Raw genomic sequence first — 19,114 nt, forward strand, 5'->3', positions numbered from 1 at the left:
TTGTGAATTATGCTTTCTAAAGCGTTTAACCAAAAAAGGGAAAAAAAAAGGATCTTGTCCCTTTTTAAAGCATGAATAACAGCACAGTGCTTGTGCTGTGTAATTTGGCCCCCTGTATCACCTGAAATACCTGGCTGATCCATCCTACCAGTTTCTACCCTCCCCCTGTAAACTGACCACGGTATATCATGTCTGCTGAGCCCCAACACCGTGGTCAGTTTACCTGCTTCTGTCAGCTGCAGCTCTCCTGACCTCTCTCTTCCCCCATATACTCCCCTTTGCCTGTAAGCTAGTGACAGTGCCCCCTCCTGTGAATAACCTGTACATATTTAATACTATCACTGCTGTCTCTTAATCTTGTGTCCCCCTGTGTGCTCATGTGACTAGCCGACTCTCTGCTCCTCCCCTCCTGACTCAGCGGGGAATCTTGGCCTCGCCCGCTACATCTGTCAGTCAGGGAGAGGGGAGAGCTGGCAGGTCATGTGAACGGTGCTCAGAAATGAGATATAATCGCGCTTTTTTTAATTTTTTTATTTTTATCACACACGGGCACACTGCATGAAGAGACAGCGCTGATAGTATAAATATGTGCATGTGGCTGGCTTAACCACTCTTTAAGGTGGTTCTAAAGCTAGAAGGGGTTTTTTTTTTTTTCCCCCCATTTTTGGAGAGTTATTAGAACCCTTGTCAGTTTTCATTGCTGTCTGCACCCACATTACAACTAAAACTACAAAAGGAAGTCAGATGTGTCACGCAAAACTCATACAAGGCCAATAAAAGTGCAAAGTGCTTATATTCATCAACTAAATCTGGATTTAATTTAACAAATAGTGATTTTCATTTCAAGTTCAGATTTCTGGAAACAAGCAGAATTTAAAGTGGTTGCAAAGGCATACAGTATCTCAAAAAAGCGAGTACACCCCTCACATTTTATTCCATCTTTTCATGTGATAACACTGAAGAAATTACATTTTGCTAGAATATAAAGTAGTGAGTGTACAGCTTGTATAACAGTCAATTTGCTGTCCCCTCAAAATAACTCGCACAGGGGGGGGGGCGTGGCCGGCCGGAACTAAGGAAGGATGCTTCTCTACAGAGCTCCGCTGGGCCTCTGACAATCGGGTGCCATCCTCCGCTCCAGAGCGCCCTGGTTGCCAACAACATATACCACCCTGCTCCTCGGGTGCTCCTCCACAGACCTATCTGCGTTTGACAGCCATCTGCTGTCTGTGGATCGCAGGATTCGGCCCGTTTCGGCCGCTGTCTGCCGCCTCGCCGGGCGCCATCTTGCGGCCTACTAGGCCTCCGTAATCCCCGGCCTTTCCTGCGGAGCCACCCGAAGGCCGCTCCGGCGGCGGACCCGGACATCCCGGAGGGGGCGTACTCGGCTGCCGAATCGCTGCTCCCGCTGCACCTCTGCACACAGGAGTCTTCTGGGATCCCCTGCTCTGCATCCATCCGGCCTGGTGAGTCTCCTGTGGGGCTATCCGAACTCTCCCCTGCCTTCTCCCCTCCACCTCCCCTCTCCACAACATCAAGAGGACATCCTACTGGGCCACCTCTGGGGGTTTTATGTGGACTGATCCCCTTATCCCACTGCATCAGGCAACGGAAGTCCCTGGCAGCCCTCTCCAGGCAAGTCCCTGGCTCCGGCCTATGTTGGATCCTGGTGGCCATCTTGCTACACCCTGCTACACCCAGCTCCTCACAGCTCCCACTACCACAGACCCAGCTGGAGTATATATCCTGGGGAGTATCCCCTTCCTCCTGGCCCTGCAGGACCTGGGTCACTTAAAGTTCGGGTTCTTTCTGTGGGACCACATATCCCAGCAGGCCCATAGATAGTAAACTTGCAGTTATCTTTCCACACTCACTTCAGCTCACCCCCTTCCAAAGAAGCCGCATACGCGGCTCGGAGCAAGATGGACGTTTGAATTCTTAACTCTGCTCCGTCCGGGACTTCTGCCTATCCCCGAGGGCCGTTAACACCGCGATTCACTCCTTTTTTTTCTATTTATCACCCCTCAACCCGCAGAACCTTGGTGCATGCCGGCGAAGAAAAAAAAAGCACGGGGCATCGCTCAAAAGACCCTCACACAGTTTCTTCTTCGCTCTCAGGAACAGTCCGACATGGCGCAGGATGGCGCAGTCGGGGGGGCCTCTCCCCGGGTCCCGCCACCTCTCCATGTTCGCCGTGTCCATCCTCACTTGCCCCTTCATCTAATGGTGAGTGCCCTGGCTCCCTCTCTAAAGCTGATCTAGAGGAAAGTTTGGAAACCATGTATAACAGATTGGCATCTAAATTCCAATCGGAACTTCACAAAACTTCACATGCCTTATCACAAGAAATCTCTGCCCTGGGAACCAGAAAGGAGAGGTTAGAGACTAAGCATGATGAGTTGGCGATTGCTCATAACGACCTTAGCAGAGAACATGAAGCACTATCCTCTTCGGTCAAGTTGCTGCAGTCTCAGATCGAAGACCTTGACAACAGAAACAGGCGCAATAATCTGCGCCTCCGCGGAATTCCTGAGTCTGAGTCTGAGCTCATACCTGTGGTGATTAGATTAAGTCCTTACTCCCTGACCATGACTCCAACATGTTCAAATGTGATCGTATTCACAGGGCTCTTCGCCCCAAACCCCCGGATGACAAACCCCCTAGAGATGTCATCCTTTGTATGAAAGACTTTCCCGTCAAGGAAGAAATATTGAGAGCTGCCCGCAACAAGCAGAGAATAACCCTTGATGACCACTTTATACAGATTTTCCCTGATATTGCCCCAGCGACTTTGGAGAGGAGGAGGAATCTGAAGGAGATTACCACTGTCTTGCAATCTGCCCGTATCAGATACCAGTGGGGATTCCCGTTTCGCCTGGTGATCCCTCATAACGGCACAACATACTCCGCCACCACCATCCTAGAGGGTCAAGAGATCCTGGTAAAACTGGGCTTATTGGATGCTTCCGCGATTCGCAGGCTACCCTCCACTCCCAGAGCTACACCTATATGGCAAACACCCCCTACAAGGAGAGACAGACGGAGGATCCGGTATGATGTTGGAGAACGTATGGAAGATAGCCCTCGTTAAGGGTACCTTCTCCGGCCCATCTTGAGGTTCTATATGCGGTTAATACTGACTCCCAGAGGACATCCACGCTGTGTGTTTATTTTCTGTTTTTTCAAGAGATACTCCCTTTTTTATTTTTTTTCTTCCTCTCTTCCTCTTCCCCTTTTTTTTGGGGGGGGCGAGAGGAGATGGAGAGGAAAAGCATACTTCCCCCTACTGTTGTCTGCCTACTTCTCTGGCACTATACATGTCCCTAGGAGCTATGTCATGGCTCCCCTTCCTAGTGGTTGGTTGCTTCTCTGGGGGGTGCTCCCCCCCATTGCGCAACCCTACTGGGTGCGAGACCTGGTCGTCTCGATGTATGATTTTCTTTGCCGTGGGAACTCTCTCCCACAGGCTACCATATTTGTTATTAATGTTGTTCCCCAAGTCTTTGTTAAAGGCTGGGATTGTTTTTTCAGAGGTTACTTTTATTTTTCTATGTTTTTTGGTTCTTTCTTATATTGGTCAATCATTTTTTCAAATCCTACGATTCTTCTACAGCATATGTTCTTTTTATATTCCGGTTCTGTGATCTGAACATGCCCTCAGTGTTGCTGCATAGCTCCCTACTCATGCGAGCTATGGAGGATGAAGTGGGGACTCCCCTGACATTCTTGGACCTGGTGGACGAGTGCTCATTTGTGATCCCCTTCCTCTCTTCCCCCCCCCCCCCCCCATCAATTCTGATCCCCTAACTGCCTACGCATTACCTCATACGCCATGGCGATAACTTGTATTTCACACAACGTTAAAGGATTTAACTCTCCTTCCAAGCGGCGTAAAGCCTTTACCTTTTATAAACAGCTTGGAGCAAAAATCCTTCTTCTCCAAGAAACACATTTCTCCCGCTCCTCCCATCCCAAATTTTTACATAAAGACTTCCCCCAAGCCTTTTACTCGCTCCACTCGTCCAAGACCAGGGGGGCCGCCATACTCCACTCTTCCCTCCCGATGGAGGTTAAACAATTGTTCAGGGATCCTGAAAGTCGTTATATGATTGTGAAAGGGGTTGTCCACAACAGGGAACTTACTATTGCTAGTGTTTATGCACCCAATGACGGCTCAGCAGCCTTTTTTAGGTCATTTTTTGAAAAATTAGCACAATACCACTCCCCCCATTTGATCATAGGTGGTGATTTTAACTCAGTAGCTAACGCCACTCTAGACCGTTAGTCAACTACGGTTGTTTCTAGAGCTTTCCCGAAATCTCTCACTGGTGGCTTACATGATCTTCAACTCACTGACACATGGAGGGCACATAATGTGGGTTGCAAGGAATTCACCTTTTTCTCCCATCCTCATAACGGTTATGCAAGATTAGACTACATATACACGTCCCCCATCATACTCGCCAACTCTTTGGAGGCCTCCATCCACCCCTGTGTTTGGTCGGACCATCAGGTTACATCTTTCACTACAGGGTTTATTAGGCTTGCCCCCACACCCCACTCCTGGAGATTGAACGAATCCATTCTCTCTGACCCAGCAGTAGATTCCCAATTAGCTCAGTCCCTGGAGGACTATTTTTCGCTTAACGCCCGCCCAGACACTCAGCCCTCACTCCTCTGGACGGCGCATAAAGCCGTCATCAGAGGAAAAATTATTAGTATTTCCGCAGCCCGCAACAAGTCTAATAGACTTAGAATTGTGGAGTTAACTAGGGAACTAGATCATTTATATAAAAACTCATCTCTGCTACACTTGGATTCCACCAGGCAATCCATCGAACAAAAGCGCCTAGAACTGGACTCCCTTTTGTCATCCAAAGTTGAAAAGTCTCTCCGCTGGACCAAGGCCCGCAATTTACTATTTAATAACTCGGCATCAACTTTGTTTGCTAGAAGATTGTCTAACTCGATTCGCCCCCCTCATTTATACAGGTTGTCTAATAAGGACGGTTTTGTATCCTCACATCCCAGGGAAGCTCTCAAAATCTTCGAGCAATTTTATACCAAACTCTTAGAGTCCCCCCCACACTCTCCCCTCCCCTGAAGACTTGACATGGCTACATGACATCCCCTTCCCGACCCTTTCCACCTCACAACTGGACGAACTCAACGCCCCTATCACAACTCCGGAAATCTTAGGGGTCATCAAATCACTGAAAACAGGCTCCGCCCCAGGCCCCGATGGCTTTTCGGCCCTTTATTACAAAAAATACTCCATGATCCTAGCCCCTAGAATGGCATACCTCTTTAACTCAGTCCTACTTGGCCATAGCTTCCCGGAAGAAATGTTGTTAGCCAACATGTCACTAATCCCGAAACCCAATAAGAATCACAATTTGCCCCAAAATTTTAGGCCTATCTCGGTTATGAACAATGATATCAAAATATTTAGCAGAGTTCTAGCTGACAGACTAGCAAAGTTTATCCCCTCCTTGATATCCCCCTTCCAATCTGGATTTATTCCACACCGCTTAATTACAGACAACATCCGCCTGGCAACAGACGTTATCCAAGATGCTAACCTATTTTCCCGCAAGCTCCTCCTGTTAAGCCTGGACATACAGAAGGCGTTTGACAGTGTTACATGGGATTACATCAACACAATCCTCCCACGCATGGGCTTTCAGGGGAAATTCCTAGTAGGTTTCAAAGCCCTTTACGATAACCCTAGGACCCGCACAAAACTACCTGGCTGTTGCTCCGAATTCTTCCCCATAGGTAGAGGCACTAGACAAGGGTGCCCCCTTTCCCCTTTAATCTTTGCCTTAGCACTGGAGCCCCTAGCGATTGCCCTTTTGAGACATCCCGATATCACAGGTTACACTAAGGGTGACGAAATGTACAAATTTTGCATGTACGCAGACAACGTTTTGATGTTCATAACTAATCCCCATGTTTCACTCCCCAACCTTTTTTCGACACTGTCAAGTTTCGCGAAGGTCTCTGGTCTAGCCATTAATGTTTCCAAATCGGTAGCCCTTCCCATAGGTTTTGATCCCACTGATTTAGCCCTTATTAAACAAAACTACTCCTTTACATGGGCCACCTCCCACATACCCTACCTGGGAGTGGGGCTGCCCGGAAATTTTCGTGACCTCTTTGCGGTTAATTATCCCCCATTGATTAGAAAACTTAAAAATACTATTAAAAGCTGGCTCTTTACATATCCCCTTTATGGGGAGAATCACTGCGCTCAAAATGGTCATCCTTCCCAGGCTGCTACATCTGTTTCGCTCCCTACCGGTTAGGCTTTCTAAATCTTTTCTCCTCAACCTTCAGTCCCATTTTAACAGATTAATTTGGAATAATAGGTCGCCCAGGTTTGCCAGGGGAGTCCTATACAGCTCTATGAGAAGTGGAGGCCTAGGGGTTCCTCAAATCTGGTTGTATTATCTTACCTGCAGATTTACGCAACAAGCACAATGGTCGATTCCCTAATTCCAGAGTTCCTTGGGTGCGTTTTGAGAGTGATTCGATAGCACCCTTTTATCTCCCGGGCCTTATGTGGTCAACCCATCGACCTCACTCAACCTTATGCACGCTTAACACTATGGTTGCAGACAGCCTGCAACTGTGGCATCGCTACAAGCACAAATACAACCTCACTTCGGAGAGCTCTGTGGGCGCCTCTTACCTGGGCAATCCTAGGTTCCCCCCAGCCTACCTACATCCTGAGTCTTTCAAAGTATGGGTTCAATGCAAGCTTACTCAGTTAAGGGACTTCGTGACGGGTTCTGATTTCATTCCCTTTTCAGTAGTACAGACCCAGCACCAACTCCCCGACAGGGAACTTTTCAGATACCTGCAAATTCGTCATTTCTTTCTCTCCCATTACAGACTCCGGTCCCAGGTCCAACTCACCATCTTTGAGGATTTATGTTTTAACTTCCCACGCCAAAAGGGCCTGATTTCCCTGATCTATAAAGCTCTAGAGGGACTTACAATGGTTCAGACTCTGAAGTATAGATCACAATGGGAACAGGAGCTTGCACTAGGGACCGGTGTTGTGGACTGGGAGGAGGGATGGGACAACATGTGTAAATGCACCAGATCCTTAACAATTAGGGAAACAGCTGTTAAAGTAATTACTAGATGGTACTACACTCCGGTGCGTTTGCACAAGATTTATGTTCATACATCCCCCAACTGTTTTAGAGGTTGCAATCACCGAGGCACTTTTGTTCACATTTTTTGGGAATGTGACCGGATTCGGCCAGTTTGGCAGGAGATTTTGAGATTGATAGACAAACTCGCTGGTAGAGCGATGTCCCTTACCACCACTGTCTTCTCTTCCAAACCCCACAGGACACCCCTAAACCTCTAGTGAGGCTCGTCCATTCCATCTCCGTTTCTATGCTATGGACTATAGCGTTACATTGGAAGTCCTCTTCGATCCCTTTATCTCAGGTTCTCTCACGCATTGATCAAGTAATGCTGACTGAAAAGATTTTCCATACTTTACAGGACACGACTCATATATATGACCTAAAGTGGAACCCATGGTTCCTATTTAGATTACAAAAATGATCACACCGGGTATTTTTTATTTTTTTTTTTTTTTTTTTTTTTTTTTTCTTTTCTCTTGCCCATCTGGAAAAAGAAGAACTAAGGAATAAAAAATTAATAAAAAGAATTCTACTTTTGTTATTTTCTTTATTTTTTTCTCTTCTCTCTTTGCTTTCTTTCTAGACTTCTCATCTCTTTCTTTGTGCTGTCTATTCTTATACATTACGAATATGAAGGTCAGGACATTGAATATTTTTGCTTTCCCTCTATTACGATTTCTCATTGGATGTAAGATCTATGCCACTGTAGAACCCTATGGTCTGTTCGCCATTTTGTTATAATCTTGTCATCCAACTGCATATGATGTTTATGTCATTTGATCCTTTTCACTGAAGCTGTTTTCTATTTATCGCTTTAATAAAACTTTTTGAAAACAAAAAAAAATAACTCGCACAGCCATTCATGTCTAAACTGCTGGCAACAAAGTGAGTACACCCCTAAGTGAAAATGTCCAAATTGGGCCCAACTAGCCATTTTCCCTCCCAGGTGTCATATGACTCAGTGTTACAAGGTCTCAGGTGTGAATGGTGAGCAGGTGTTACATAATGTGTTTGTCGCCCTCACTCTCATACTGGTCACTGGAAGTTCAACATGGCAATCATTTGAGGGGACAGTAGCATCCTTACAGAACACTATGGGGGTCTATTTTTATATCCCCCGATATTTTCTCCAACACAGTGACCGCTGCCCCTGGGAGGCTCCTGTTCGCTTGATATTTGCATTTCCCCAGAGTACGTACATCGAGAGAAACTTAAAGCCCTGTAAGATAATAAACCTGTTGTAGACTGCATTGATGGCTCTTTTCTCTGAAGAATGGAAATTCAGGAGACCAGCACTGAAGCCAGCAGCATTGATGGTTGTAAACTGCAATTGCTGGTGTAAGCATTTAAACAAATCGTTTACTGGGGAATGTTTATTTTAAACACCAAGGGTTAATACTACTTTAAATATATGCATATATTTTGCGCAATTAACTTTAGGGGACTTTACATTGTCATGCGCGACTATATGGTCAGCCAAATGTCCTCTGCTGTGGTTAAAGTGGAAGTAAACTTCCATCTCTTGCTTTCACCTATAGGTAGTGTAAAATGTAAATATCTCCTAAACATGCACCGTTTTAATGAATATATTCATGTGGATAAAACCCTAAGGAACACTTGCTGGTTGAATAGAAGACTACATTATATTAGTATGCAAGGCTTGTATTGTTAAAAAAAGGTACACAAAACCACAATTCATTCCCCTTAAAAGTGCATTTCTTCTTTTCTTTAGACTTGGGAATAAGAACTGCTGCTGAATTGTCTTTTTGCCTTTACATGGCTGAAGGATCTCGAGATTTTCCTTCTGTTGTGGACCGTTATTTTACACGGTGGTACAAAGCAGGTAAGGTTTAAATGATTTATCTTAGTATATCATATTTTCTTGCTTTTGATGTTTTCTTTCAAGTGCTTTGTAAAGTCTAGGGTTTTTTTTCCTATAAAAGTAACAAATATGTTATACTTGTCTGCTCTGTTGTGGATTTGCACCAAACAGCCTGGATCCTCCTCTTCTTGGGGCCTTCTTCTGTGCTCCTGGCCACTCCCTCCTGTTCAGTGCCCCCACAGCAAGCAGCTTGCTATGGGGACACCCAAACCGAGTCGCAGCTCCCTGTGTTCAACCAGACACGGAGCCCTTCCCTGACCCCCGCCCCCTCTCTCCTGATTGGCTAGTTGACTTTGGCGGCAGCCAATGGTGGTGCTGCTGCTGTGTCTCAGCCAATAAGGGAGAATTTCGGATGGCTGAGATACTCTTGGACATCGCTGGACAGAGGGGGGACCTCAGGTAAGTGTTAGGAGAGCTCCTGCACACAGGATTTTTTATCTTGATGCATAGAATGCATTAAGATTATAAAACCTGCATTTACAACTCCTTTTAAAGTATTTGGTTGTAAACCTCAGACATGAACAGGGCGGCACAGTGGTGTAGTGGTTCGCACTCTCACCTAGTAGTAAGAAGGGTCGCTGGTTTGAATCCCAACCACGACATTACCTGCCTGGCGTTTGCATGTTCTCCCTGTGGCTGCGTGGGTTTCCTCAGAGTACTCCGGTTTTCTCCCACACTCCAAAGACATGCAGGTAGGTTATTTGGCTTCTGTCCCAAATTGGCCCTAGTATATGAATGGGGACCTTGGATTGTGGGCTTCTTGAGGGTAGGAACCAATGTGAGTGTACAATTTACAGGAATAGGGACAATTGAAGACACTCAGGTTGAACTGGTTGGCCTGGTGTCTTTATTCAACCTTGCTATGTAATCCTGCACAAGGCACATACTTCTATAGTGTTTACTTGCCTCTATAAAACACTACCATTTCTCTCTAATGCCTTGTTGCTCTGTTATCAGCATGAGTCACTTCTGACATGTTTTCCTAATAAAATAAATAAAAAGGTGATGAGAGTAGAGCTGAAGCACACAACCTTGGCTCAGCATTGTGTGTGTGTGTGTGTGTGCGTGTGCGCGTGTGCGCGTGTGTGCGTGTGCGCGTGTGCGCGTGTGTGTGTGTGCGCGCGCGCGTGTGTGTGTGTGAAAGTGTTTCCCTTTCCTCAAATTGTGGCTCAGAGCTCTTATTCCTTAACTGTGAAGTGTGTGACTTCAGATCCTCACCCCCTGCTTTGTGCTGCTGAGAGATGCTGTCAGATTCTGTATACATTCTGTGCTTTAGAAGATTGTAGAGAAGAGAGTTGGGGATAAAGGGTACAACTTTATGTAGGAGGATTTGTTTCATCTGTGTATCATCTGAGGCCAGTCACTTCACTGGGTATACTGTATGTAAGGGTGTACAACCACCTGCCGTCTGGCCATTGTATATAAATGGCCAGATGACTCAGCCCTTAGGTCGTGAGGCCATTTTAAAGCGGCCTCCCCTTTATGCCACTTATACGCACCATCTAGAGTAGAGTAATCTGATCAGAACAGAGTACAGGGCCAGAAAGATCACATGTAAACAAATGCTGCATGTTGCAGCCAGTGCTGTGTCCTTCCACAGCGATCAGCTGTGAGTGGAAACAGTAGATCTTACAGTAATCAGAGCAGTTAGCCCGTGTCCCTGTTAGCTAGCCATGCAAGTATTGCATCATGCCAGTGCAGCTAACCAGTGCCCCTGATCACTGGCGCACCAGTCAGTGTCTCCATACCAGTGACAGTGCAGCCATTGACAGGCTCCTGATTGCTGCCATATTAGTGCAGTGTCCCCAGAGCTGGTGCAGCCAGTAACAGTGTTCCTGACCCCTGCCACACTAGTGCAATGTCACCGCTGACTATGTCTCTGCCTGCCATCTGATCGGGCCCATCTCCATGTCCCACTGACTACTTTCCTGCAGTAATCTGGTCCCAGCCAATCCCCTTTGGACAACTGCATTCTTGGAACCACTGGAACTCTCTTGTTCACTCTGCTTAGCTTCCTGTACTTCCTGGCCAGTGGCCCCAAGTATTCCTGGGGCAGTCACTTATTAGGCTAGGCTTGCCTGGCCTATAGGAATGGGGACTGCTATAGGTGACATACACTAAGCTATATTCCCTTACCACTTGCACAGAGGTGAGAATTACAGTACGTTGATTTTGATACAGTGTTGGTTGATTCTTGTGATAAAATGTCTAGTGCATAATTTAGTCCGAACATTGAAAAAGTTTTACACGTGGCATCCCCAGTAGCAGAATGCATTTTGGGGTATAATTTGCCCATGCTGTGAGAAATATCTTATAATAATTACTGCTTCTTTCCGCATCTGATTTAACAAACTCATGGCAAAAAAATGAAATATTTAAAACTCCCTATGCTTCTTAGAAATCGTTTTTCATCCAACAAATTGTATCATGGGTGTATGGGACTTTCCTAGTACAAAAGATAATAGGATTTTGTCAAACATTTGATTTTTCCAATCTTAAATCCTTCACTATAGGCTTAGACCATAGGAAAACAATATCCATATAGATAGAGCTTCTATATCATAGGTTTTAAATTTAAACATGTCCGTAAGATTCTGCATCAAGATTGTTGCGAGTATAGACCGAACGATAGAAATGTATTACAAAATATAACGTGGAACAATACAATAAGGCTACTTTCACACTGAGGCACTTCACGGGCGCTATAGCGCTAAAAATAGCACCTGCAAAGTGCCTCTCCTGTCATGGACTTGCGCACGATTGGTGCGCTGGCAGGACACTAAAGTCCTGCAAGCAGCATCCTTGACCAACAGGATCAGCACACAGTTTACATGGGGTCCTTTTCAGCCTGAGGTTTCGCTCCCCATTGGGGAAGTAAGCAACTGTCCCCCCAGCTGACAAATGTATCTTGGGATACTCCCCTACAGAACCCCCCCCCCCCCCCTCAAGCGCTGTGGTGCAGCAGCAAACCAATCTACCTGTGGCGTCCGCGGGATGCCATCTGATCTCTCTCCTCTCCCCTGCCTGGAGGGTCAGAAGGGTGTAGCAAGATGGCGTCTGGTGAGTCCAGGATGCCCAGTGCATCACCTCCCTGTGGGCAGAACTGCCGACGACACATTTTAGGTGACAAAGTTCTGCCTGTCGCCATCTCTGTGATAGGTGTCTGGATGCCGAGGGGACAACAAACCCAGCGCACAGCGATGACGTCCCTCCGGCAGATTGACAATCGGGACCTGGACACAGTATCTTCTGCAGGAAGGAAAGCAGACATGCAGATCACAGGAAGAGGTATGTGTCTACCCATACCTCCATCGGTGCGGCTGGGGCAGGGGCAGGGAAGCTGCATCACTCTGCCCTTCAAATCCTGCAAGCCAGGACAGCTCCAAACCGTGGAGCGTGGGGAGGTCCCCTCCGAATCCATACTAGACCCGTATATTTTTCTTTCAGCGGGGAAGCCAGCTGACAGCTGATGACTCATCAATTAAGGACACAGCGGCCGGCTTCCTGGCCCCCTCCTTAGCAAGCACTTCTATACAGTGTTAAAATATAAACCACAAAACGCATCAAAAATCGCATCACAAACACAACACGTGCATTTCTGGTGTGGTTCCATTGAAGTCTATTACCCTCATATCGTGGGAAAAAGTCCCTGGCCCTTTGCAAAAATGCACCGGCTGTAAAATGCATAGATGTGAACTTGTACCATAGGAAACCATGTTTTAACATGGCTGTAGTGTGTTTCTGCAAGCTGCAAAACGTGCCAAAAAACGCATAGTTGTGAACCTAGGGTAAATGATGGAAGGTGTGTACTGACTAACTTGAGTTAAATTCTAAGCACAGCTACACCCCCAGTTAAGAGGGAGTACACACTTATGCAACACATTTATTTTAGTTTTTGCTTTTACTTCACTTTTTTTATCCACTGTATGTTTATGTTTAGCAGTATTTGCGGACCAATAATCAACAATCTTAAGGGTTAATTCACTTTTGGGGGGGAAAAAAATATTGGGCAGCACAGTGGTGGTGTGGTTAGCACTTTCGCCTAGAGGCAAAAGGGTCACAAGTTCAAATCCCAACCACGACACTACCTGCCTGGGGTTTGCATGTTCTCCCTGTACCTGCATGCCAAAGACATGCTGGTAGGTTAATTGGTTCCTCTCAAGTGGCCCTAGTTTGTGTATGTAAGTTGGTAACCTTAAATTGTAATCTCCTTGAGGGCAGGGACTGATGTTAATGTACAATGTATATGTAAAGTGCTGCGTAAATTGACGACGCTATACAAGGATCAAATTTCAAAAATATAATAAAAAATGCACGCTTTTGCAGAAAAAAATGTGCATTTGTTTTCCCCCAAGGAGCCTGCAAAACAGTGGAATTGTGAGTGACCTGTCTGGCTCCTGCAGACCTACAGCTTTCTGCCCATATCTCCTGTAAAGGCTTTCTGTTCGAAAACTGCAGGGTTTGCAATAGAACTATTAGAGCGCTTAGACTTTCTGAATCTCCTTGTTCTGCGCCTGCGCAGTACACAGCACCCTTGAAGTTCATTGAGAACTGCAAGCTTTGCCTTCAGAAGTCTGGAGTTGGTGGTATTGGGTGGTGGTTGGTTGTTCAGGATCTATATAGCGCCAACATTTTTGCACAGCGCTATACAACATGAGGGCAGACAGTACAGGTACAATACAATTTAGTACGTGAGGAATCGGAGGGCCCTGCTCATTGGAGCTTACAATCTAAGAATCGCATGTATACATTATACAATTTTTAGTTAATAGACTGCAACACTGGGGCGTGGCCCTTGTATTCCTAATGAACATAAACCTTTCCAGTTAAATACACCAGTGTGGTCTGTGAAGTACTTGTGGTCCTGTCATTTCTTGGGTGGTTCCCAAACTGCTTTCTATGACGTGCACATAACAAAAAAACAAAAACGAATGAAGTGGTAAAGGAGATAAATGAGGAAAAGTTAAAAAAATGGTATAGAAAAGAGTATGTACAATGCCTGACATACTAAACTAAAGTATTGTTTAGCTTCGTAGAAAAATTGCAACAAGGTTTCTGTTTAGTAAGGTGAGTGAAGAAAGCATGTATAACAGGAAAAATATATACAGCTGCATTTTAAAGTGGCTCTGTTTAACCACTTGGGATCCGCGCTATTGCAAAATGACGGCAATAGCGCGGACCCACATTTTCGGGACTACGTCTATTGACGTAGTCCCGGTTACGAGCGGCCTGCGCGCCCCCTGAGGGGCGCGCGCGGCGCGCTCTGTGATCGGCGAGTCCGTGAGACTCGCCTGATCACCGATCCGTGTAAGGGGTCGATCCCGACCCCTTCTCACGTGATCAGCTGTCAGCCAATGACAGCTGATCATGTGATAAAACGGAGCCGGTAATCGGCTAGTATTCCTCCTCGCGCTGACAGCGCGAGGAGAAAAAAAAAAAGCCGATCGCCGGCGGCCGTGTTCGGGACATCAGTCCCGATCACGGCCAGCAATATAAAAGGACACCTGCCCCCTGCCAGTGCCCACCTGCCACCCGCAGTGCCATCCTGAATAAAGTAAGTGCCCCCCTGTCAGTGCCACCCAGCAGTGCCCATAGTGCCCACAGTGCCACCCAGCAGTGCCCACAGTGCCACCCAGCAGTGCCCACAGTGCCACCCAGCAGTGCCACCCACAGTGCCACCCAAAATCTGCCTCAGGTGCTGCACCCCAGTGCCGCCCATCAGTGCCCAGCAGTGCCGCCCATCAGTGCCCAGCAGTGCCGCCCATCAGTGCCCAGCAGTGCCACCTATCAGAGCCACCTATCAGTGCCACCTATCAGTGCCCATCAGTCCCATCTATCTGTGGTACCTATCAGTGCCCATCCGTGCCACCCATCCGTGCCACTTATCCGTGCCACCCATCCGTGCCATCTTATCTGTGCCCATCTTTGCCCATCAGTGCCGCCTTATCTGTGCCCATCGGTGCCGCCTTATCTGTGCCTATTAGTGCCGCCTTAACTATGCCTATCAGTGCCCACCAGTGCAGCCTATCAGTGCCCACCAATGCAGCCCATCAGTGCCCACCAATGCAGCCCATCAGTGCCCACCAATGCAGCCTATCAGTGCCGCCTAATCAGCGCACTTCAATGAAGGAGAAAAATGACCCGTTTGCAAAATTTTATAACAAACTATTAAAACATGATTTTTTTTTTTTTTTTTTTTTTTTTTTGCATCTTTTTTTGTTTGTTTAGCAAAAAATAAAACTCCCAGCTGTAACTAAATACCACCAAAAGAAAGCTCTATTTGTGGGAAAAAAATGATAAAAATTTCATTTGGGTACAGTGTTGTATGACCGCGCAATTGTCACTCAAAGTGCATCAGCGCTGAAAGCTGAAAATTGGTCTGGGACTGAGGGGGGTTTAAGTGCCCAGTAAGCAAGTGGTTAAATAACAACCACAAAGTGTGTGCCTCAAGACTTGTAATAAATGCTAAATACTTTTGTCCAGTGCTGGGCAAGTCAGAGTTTGTTCTGTTTCACATCTGCATGCACCTCTGCTTTCTGACACTTCCAGGCCTGTAAAATACATTGCTGTAATTTCACACTGGGAAGTGTTTCCATAATTTTAGATAACCGAAAGCTTGGTGGTAACTTGGTCCATTACAACATTTGGATAGAACTGGTAAGTACTGAATATTAGATGTTTTCAGGCTAACCTGCTGAACTACTGATCTGAAGCTTTGTCAAGGATTCCGCTCTTTAAGGGTCTCTAATTTCCACATTGTAGAAAAATCCCAATGGGATCTGATTGACCCACCCTTTTATGAGAAGAGAAAGGGAAGGTATTTGCATGTCGCTCTTGTTCTTCAGACAAGTCCTCTTAATCCTGGTGGGTTTTAGTGCAGTGAATGGAAGATCTCCCACTTTTTTTGTTATTTGAGAGTGAAAATAAAGTCCGTTTATGCCTAGTCTTACCTTCACTTTTGCATAGCATGTATCTTTTAAAACATCCTTAACTTACTTGATATATAGATGTGATTTAGTGTAACATGAAAAGCAGAAGGAAGCACAGTAAACACTTATTTAAAAAAAAAAAAAAAAAAAATCTTTTAACAAGCTTCTGCTACTTAAAGTGGGGTGCCCCTTAACAAAAAAAATAAAAGTCAGCAGCTACAAATACTGCAGCTGCTGACTTTTTAAATAATCGGACACTTGCCTGTCCCAGGGTCCAGAGATGCGGGAGAACGAAGCTCCGCTTGTCCCCCTCTGCTCGGCGGTGCCAGAATTCTTACTGTGGGCTGTGCGCCATGATACGCCGCGCAGTCATCTGGGACCTGCCACGTGTCCCAGATGACTGACTGCGCTGAGGGGAAGTGACGTCGGGTGCTCGGGCACTGAAGGAGACAGACTATGAGGGACCCCCTAGCAACAGGCATTTAGAGGCGAGTTAAAAAAATCCAAATTTTTTTGAGAGAGATACTAAACACACACTGTTTCATTTACATTGGCCCATCTATTTCTGTATATAGATGATACTGTAATTTTATTAAAAAAAAAAAAAAGGAATAGCAAACTGTTTTAAATCAAACAAACCGTATATTTTGAAATCAAATCTTTATTTTTTGGCAATAACTTGGTGTGGGTGGATTTCTGTAAGTTGCAGGCTTTGTCACGCCCCTCCAGCCTGTGTCTTGGATTAAGAGGGAGGTGAAGTCTCCATCAATCAAGATGCAATATCCCACCCCTATTGTGTTTAGCTGGTTAGTGGGCTGTCGGTTATCATGGTGTATACGCATTCAAGTGAGATTATAGTCACATGGGTGGCTCAGATGTGATGGGGAGGAAATGCTCAACATGCAGTTATTGAACACCGAGCAAGTGCAGAGCTGCCAACACTACTCTGCAAAATCCTTAGCTGCATTGGGGACTTAGACAGAAGGGAGAGATGGCGAGCAGCAGGATCAACCAGGATTTTTGCAGAATACAGAAAATGAATCCCATAGTCACGGAGCATGTAATACAGCATTTATTGATGAGGGTTGTGTGGGGTGTTGGGGTTTTTTTAAAATTTATTTTTTTGTGGATTTAGTGACCCTTTAACTGTTGATATATAGATGTGATTTTTGCCTACAAATAAACGCAGAAGGAAGCACAGCAAAACGCTCTACTTGCATCTTTTAACACACCACTGCTACTGTTTTGTCTTTGTTTAGATGTGAAAGAAAAGCAGTGTGAAGACTTCTGTATACTGCAACATTCAAACCGGTAAGGGATAATCTAAAAATTACTCCCCTAATGTAATAGTTTTGGAAATTCTGCTGCACATTAGGCAATACAAGGCAATACAAGACTGTTTGTGCTGTAGGCTGTAATAACCTACTGCAATGAGAATGTGATTATGGTTTCTATTACAAGTAGATGACGACAAGTTCTTATTAAATTCGTATTACTGTATTGGCATTCATTCCACACCCTGCTGACCAGTTCTCAAATAGATCATACTTTCCTGAAATCTAGCTCTCTGAGAAGATTTTCAAGAAAGATTGTGCACTAAAAAGATCCAGTCTCTGTAAAAAATGTTTTGTATGCAGGCATATACTGTGTAGGTTTATCAGACAACATCATGCAGCAATTTATGTCCCAGCCATATACAGTTGTGCTCATAAGTTTATATACCCTGGCACAGAATTAGATTTATTGGCCATTTTTCTGAGAATATGAATAACACAAACTTTTTTTCTTTCACTCATTGTTGGTGTTTGGCTGAAGCCATTTAATATCAATCAACTGTTTACCCCCCCCCCCCCCCCTTTGTTACCATTATGAAAAAAAAAAAACTACCCAAATGACCCTGACCAAAAGTTTACTCTTAATACTGTGTATTGCCCCCCTTTAACATCAATGACAGCCTGAAGTCTTTTGTGGTATTTGTGGATGGGGCTCTTTATCTTCTCAGATGTTAAAGCGGGAGTCCGCCGGGACTCCGCGTTTTTTTTTTTTTTTTTTAAAGTCAGCAGCTACAAATACTGCAGCTGCTGACTTTTAAAATGGTGACACTTACCTGTCCAGCGCGCCCGCGATGTCGGCACCCGAAGCCAATCTCTAGATCGACACTCGGGTGCTGCCGCCGCCATCTTGGGTATGGGAATCAGGAAATGGAGCCTTTCGGCTTCATTTCCCGGTTCCCTACTGCGCATGCGCGAGCCGCGCGGCGCAATCCGGACGGTCTCCGCTGCCTCTGGGAACTGTGTGTTTCCCAGCAGGCAGCAGGGCACTTGCGCAAAGGGGCGGGCAGTTGCGGAAAGGGGCGTAATCTACGCCCCTTTCCGCAGACAGCTATCCCGGAAGTGGGTGCAGTTACCTGGATTATCCAGGTAACTGCACCCCCCTCCCCCCTGAAAGGTGCCAATTGTGGAGGGGGGGGGGATTCCGATGAGCGGAGGTCCATTTTTAGGGTGGACCTCCGCTTTAAGCTGCCCATTTCTCTTGGCAAAAAGCCTCCAGTTCCTGTAAATTCCTGGGCTGTTTTGCATGAACTGCACTTTTGAGATCTCCCCAGAGTGGCTCAATGATATTGAGGTCAGGAGACTGAGATGGCCACTCCAGAATCTTCACTTTATTCTGCTGTAGCCAATGACAGGTCGACTTGGCCTTGTGTTTTGGATCATTGTCATGTTGGAATGTTCAAGTACGTCTCATGCGCAGCTTCCTGGCTGATGAATACAAATGTTCCTCAAGTATTTTTGATAACATACTGCATTCATCTTGACCAAATTTCCTGTGGCTTTTTGTAGCTCACATATCCCCAAAACATCAGTGATCCACCTCCGTACCTTTCATCATAGGCCTTGTTGACTCCTCTCCAAAGGTAGCGTTTATGGTTGTAGCTAAATATTGGTTTCGTCACTCCAAATGACTTTGTGCCGGAAGGTTTGAGGCTTGTCTCTGTGCTGTTTGGCGTATTGTTAGCAGGATACTTTGTGCCATTTTGCGTAGTAATTGCTTTCTTCTGGCAACTTGACCAGGCAGCCCATCTTTCTTCAAGTGCCTCCTGTCCTTATTGTGCATCTTGAAAGAGCCACACCACATGT

At 45.9% G+C, this 19,114-nt stretch overlaps 1 protein-coding gene across 3 annotated transcripts in view; it reads left to right on the forward strand.

The window, feature by feature from the left end:
- ABITRAM (actin binding transcription modulator) overlaps positions 1–19,114 on the forward strand; it is a 61,124-nt gene that overhangs the window by 3,199 nt on the left and 38,811 nt on the right. For all 3 annotated transcript variants that reach the window (XM_077491998.1, XM_077492000.1, XM_077491999.1), the window contains exons 2-3: positions 8,899–9,009; positions 17,237–17,288. In XM_077491998.1, coding sequence (XP_077348124.1) covers positions 8,943–9,009; positions 17,237–17,288 — 119 coding nt within the window. In that variant the 5' untranslated portion in view covers positions 8,899–8,942. The remainder of the gene's footprint in view (positions 1–8,898; positions 9,010–17,236; positions 17,289–19,114) is intronic.

The sequence above is a fragment of the Lithobates pipiens genome, unplaced genomic scaffold (assembly GCF_037356315.1).
Source record: "Lithobates pipiens isolate NorthernLeopardFrog02 unplaced genomic scaffold, aLitPip1_a1.2 Scaffold_19, whole genome shotgun sequence".
In the NCBI taxonomy this organism is placed as follows: Eukaryota; Metazoa; Chordata; class Amphibia; order Anura; family Ranidae; genus Lithobates; species Lithobates pipiens.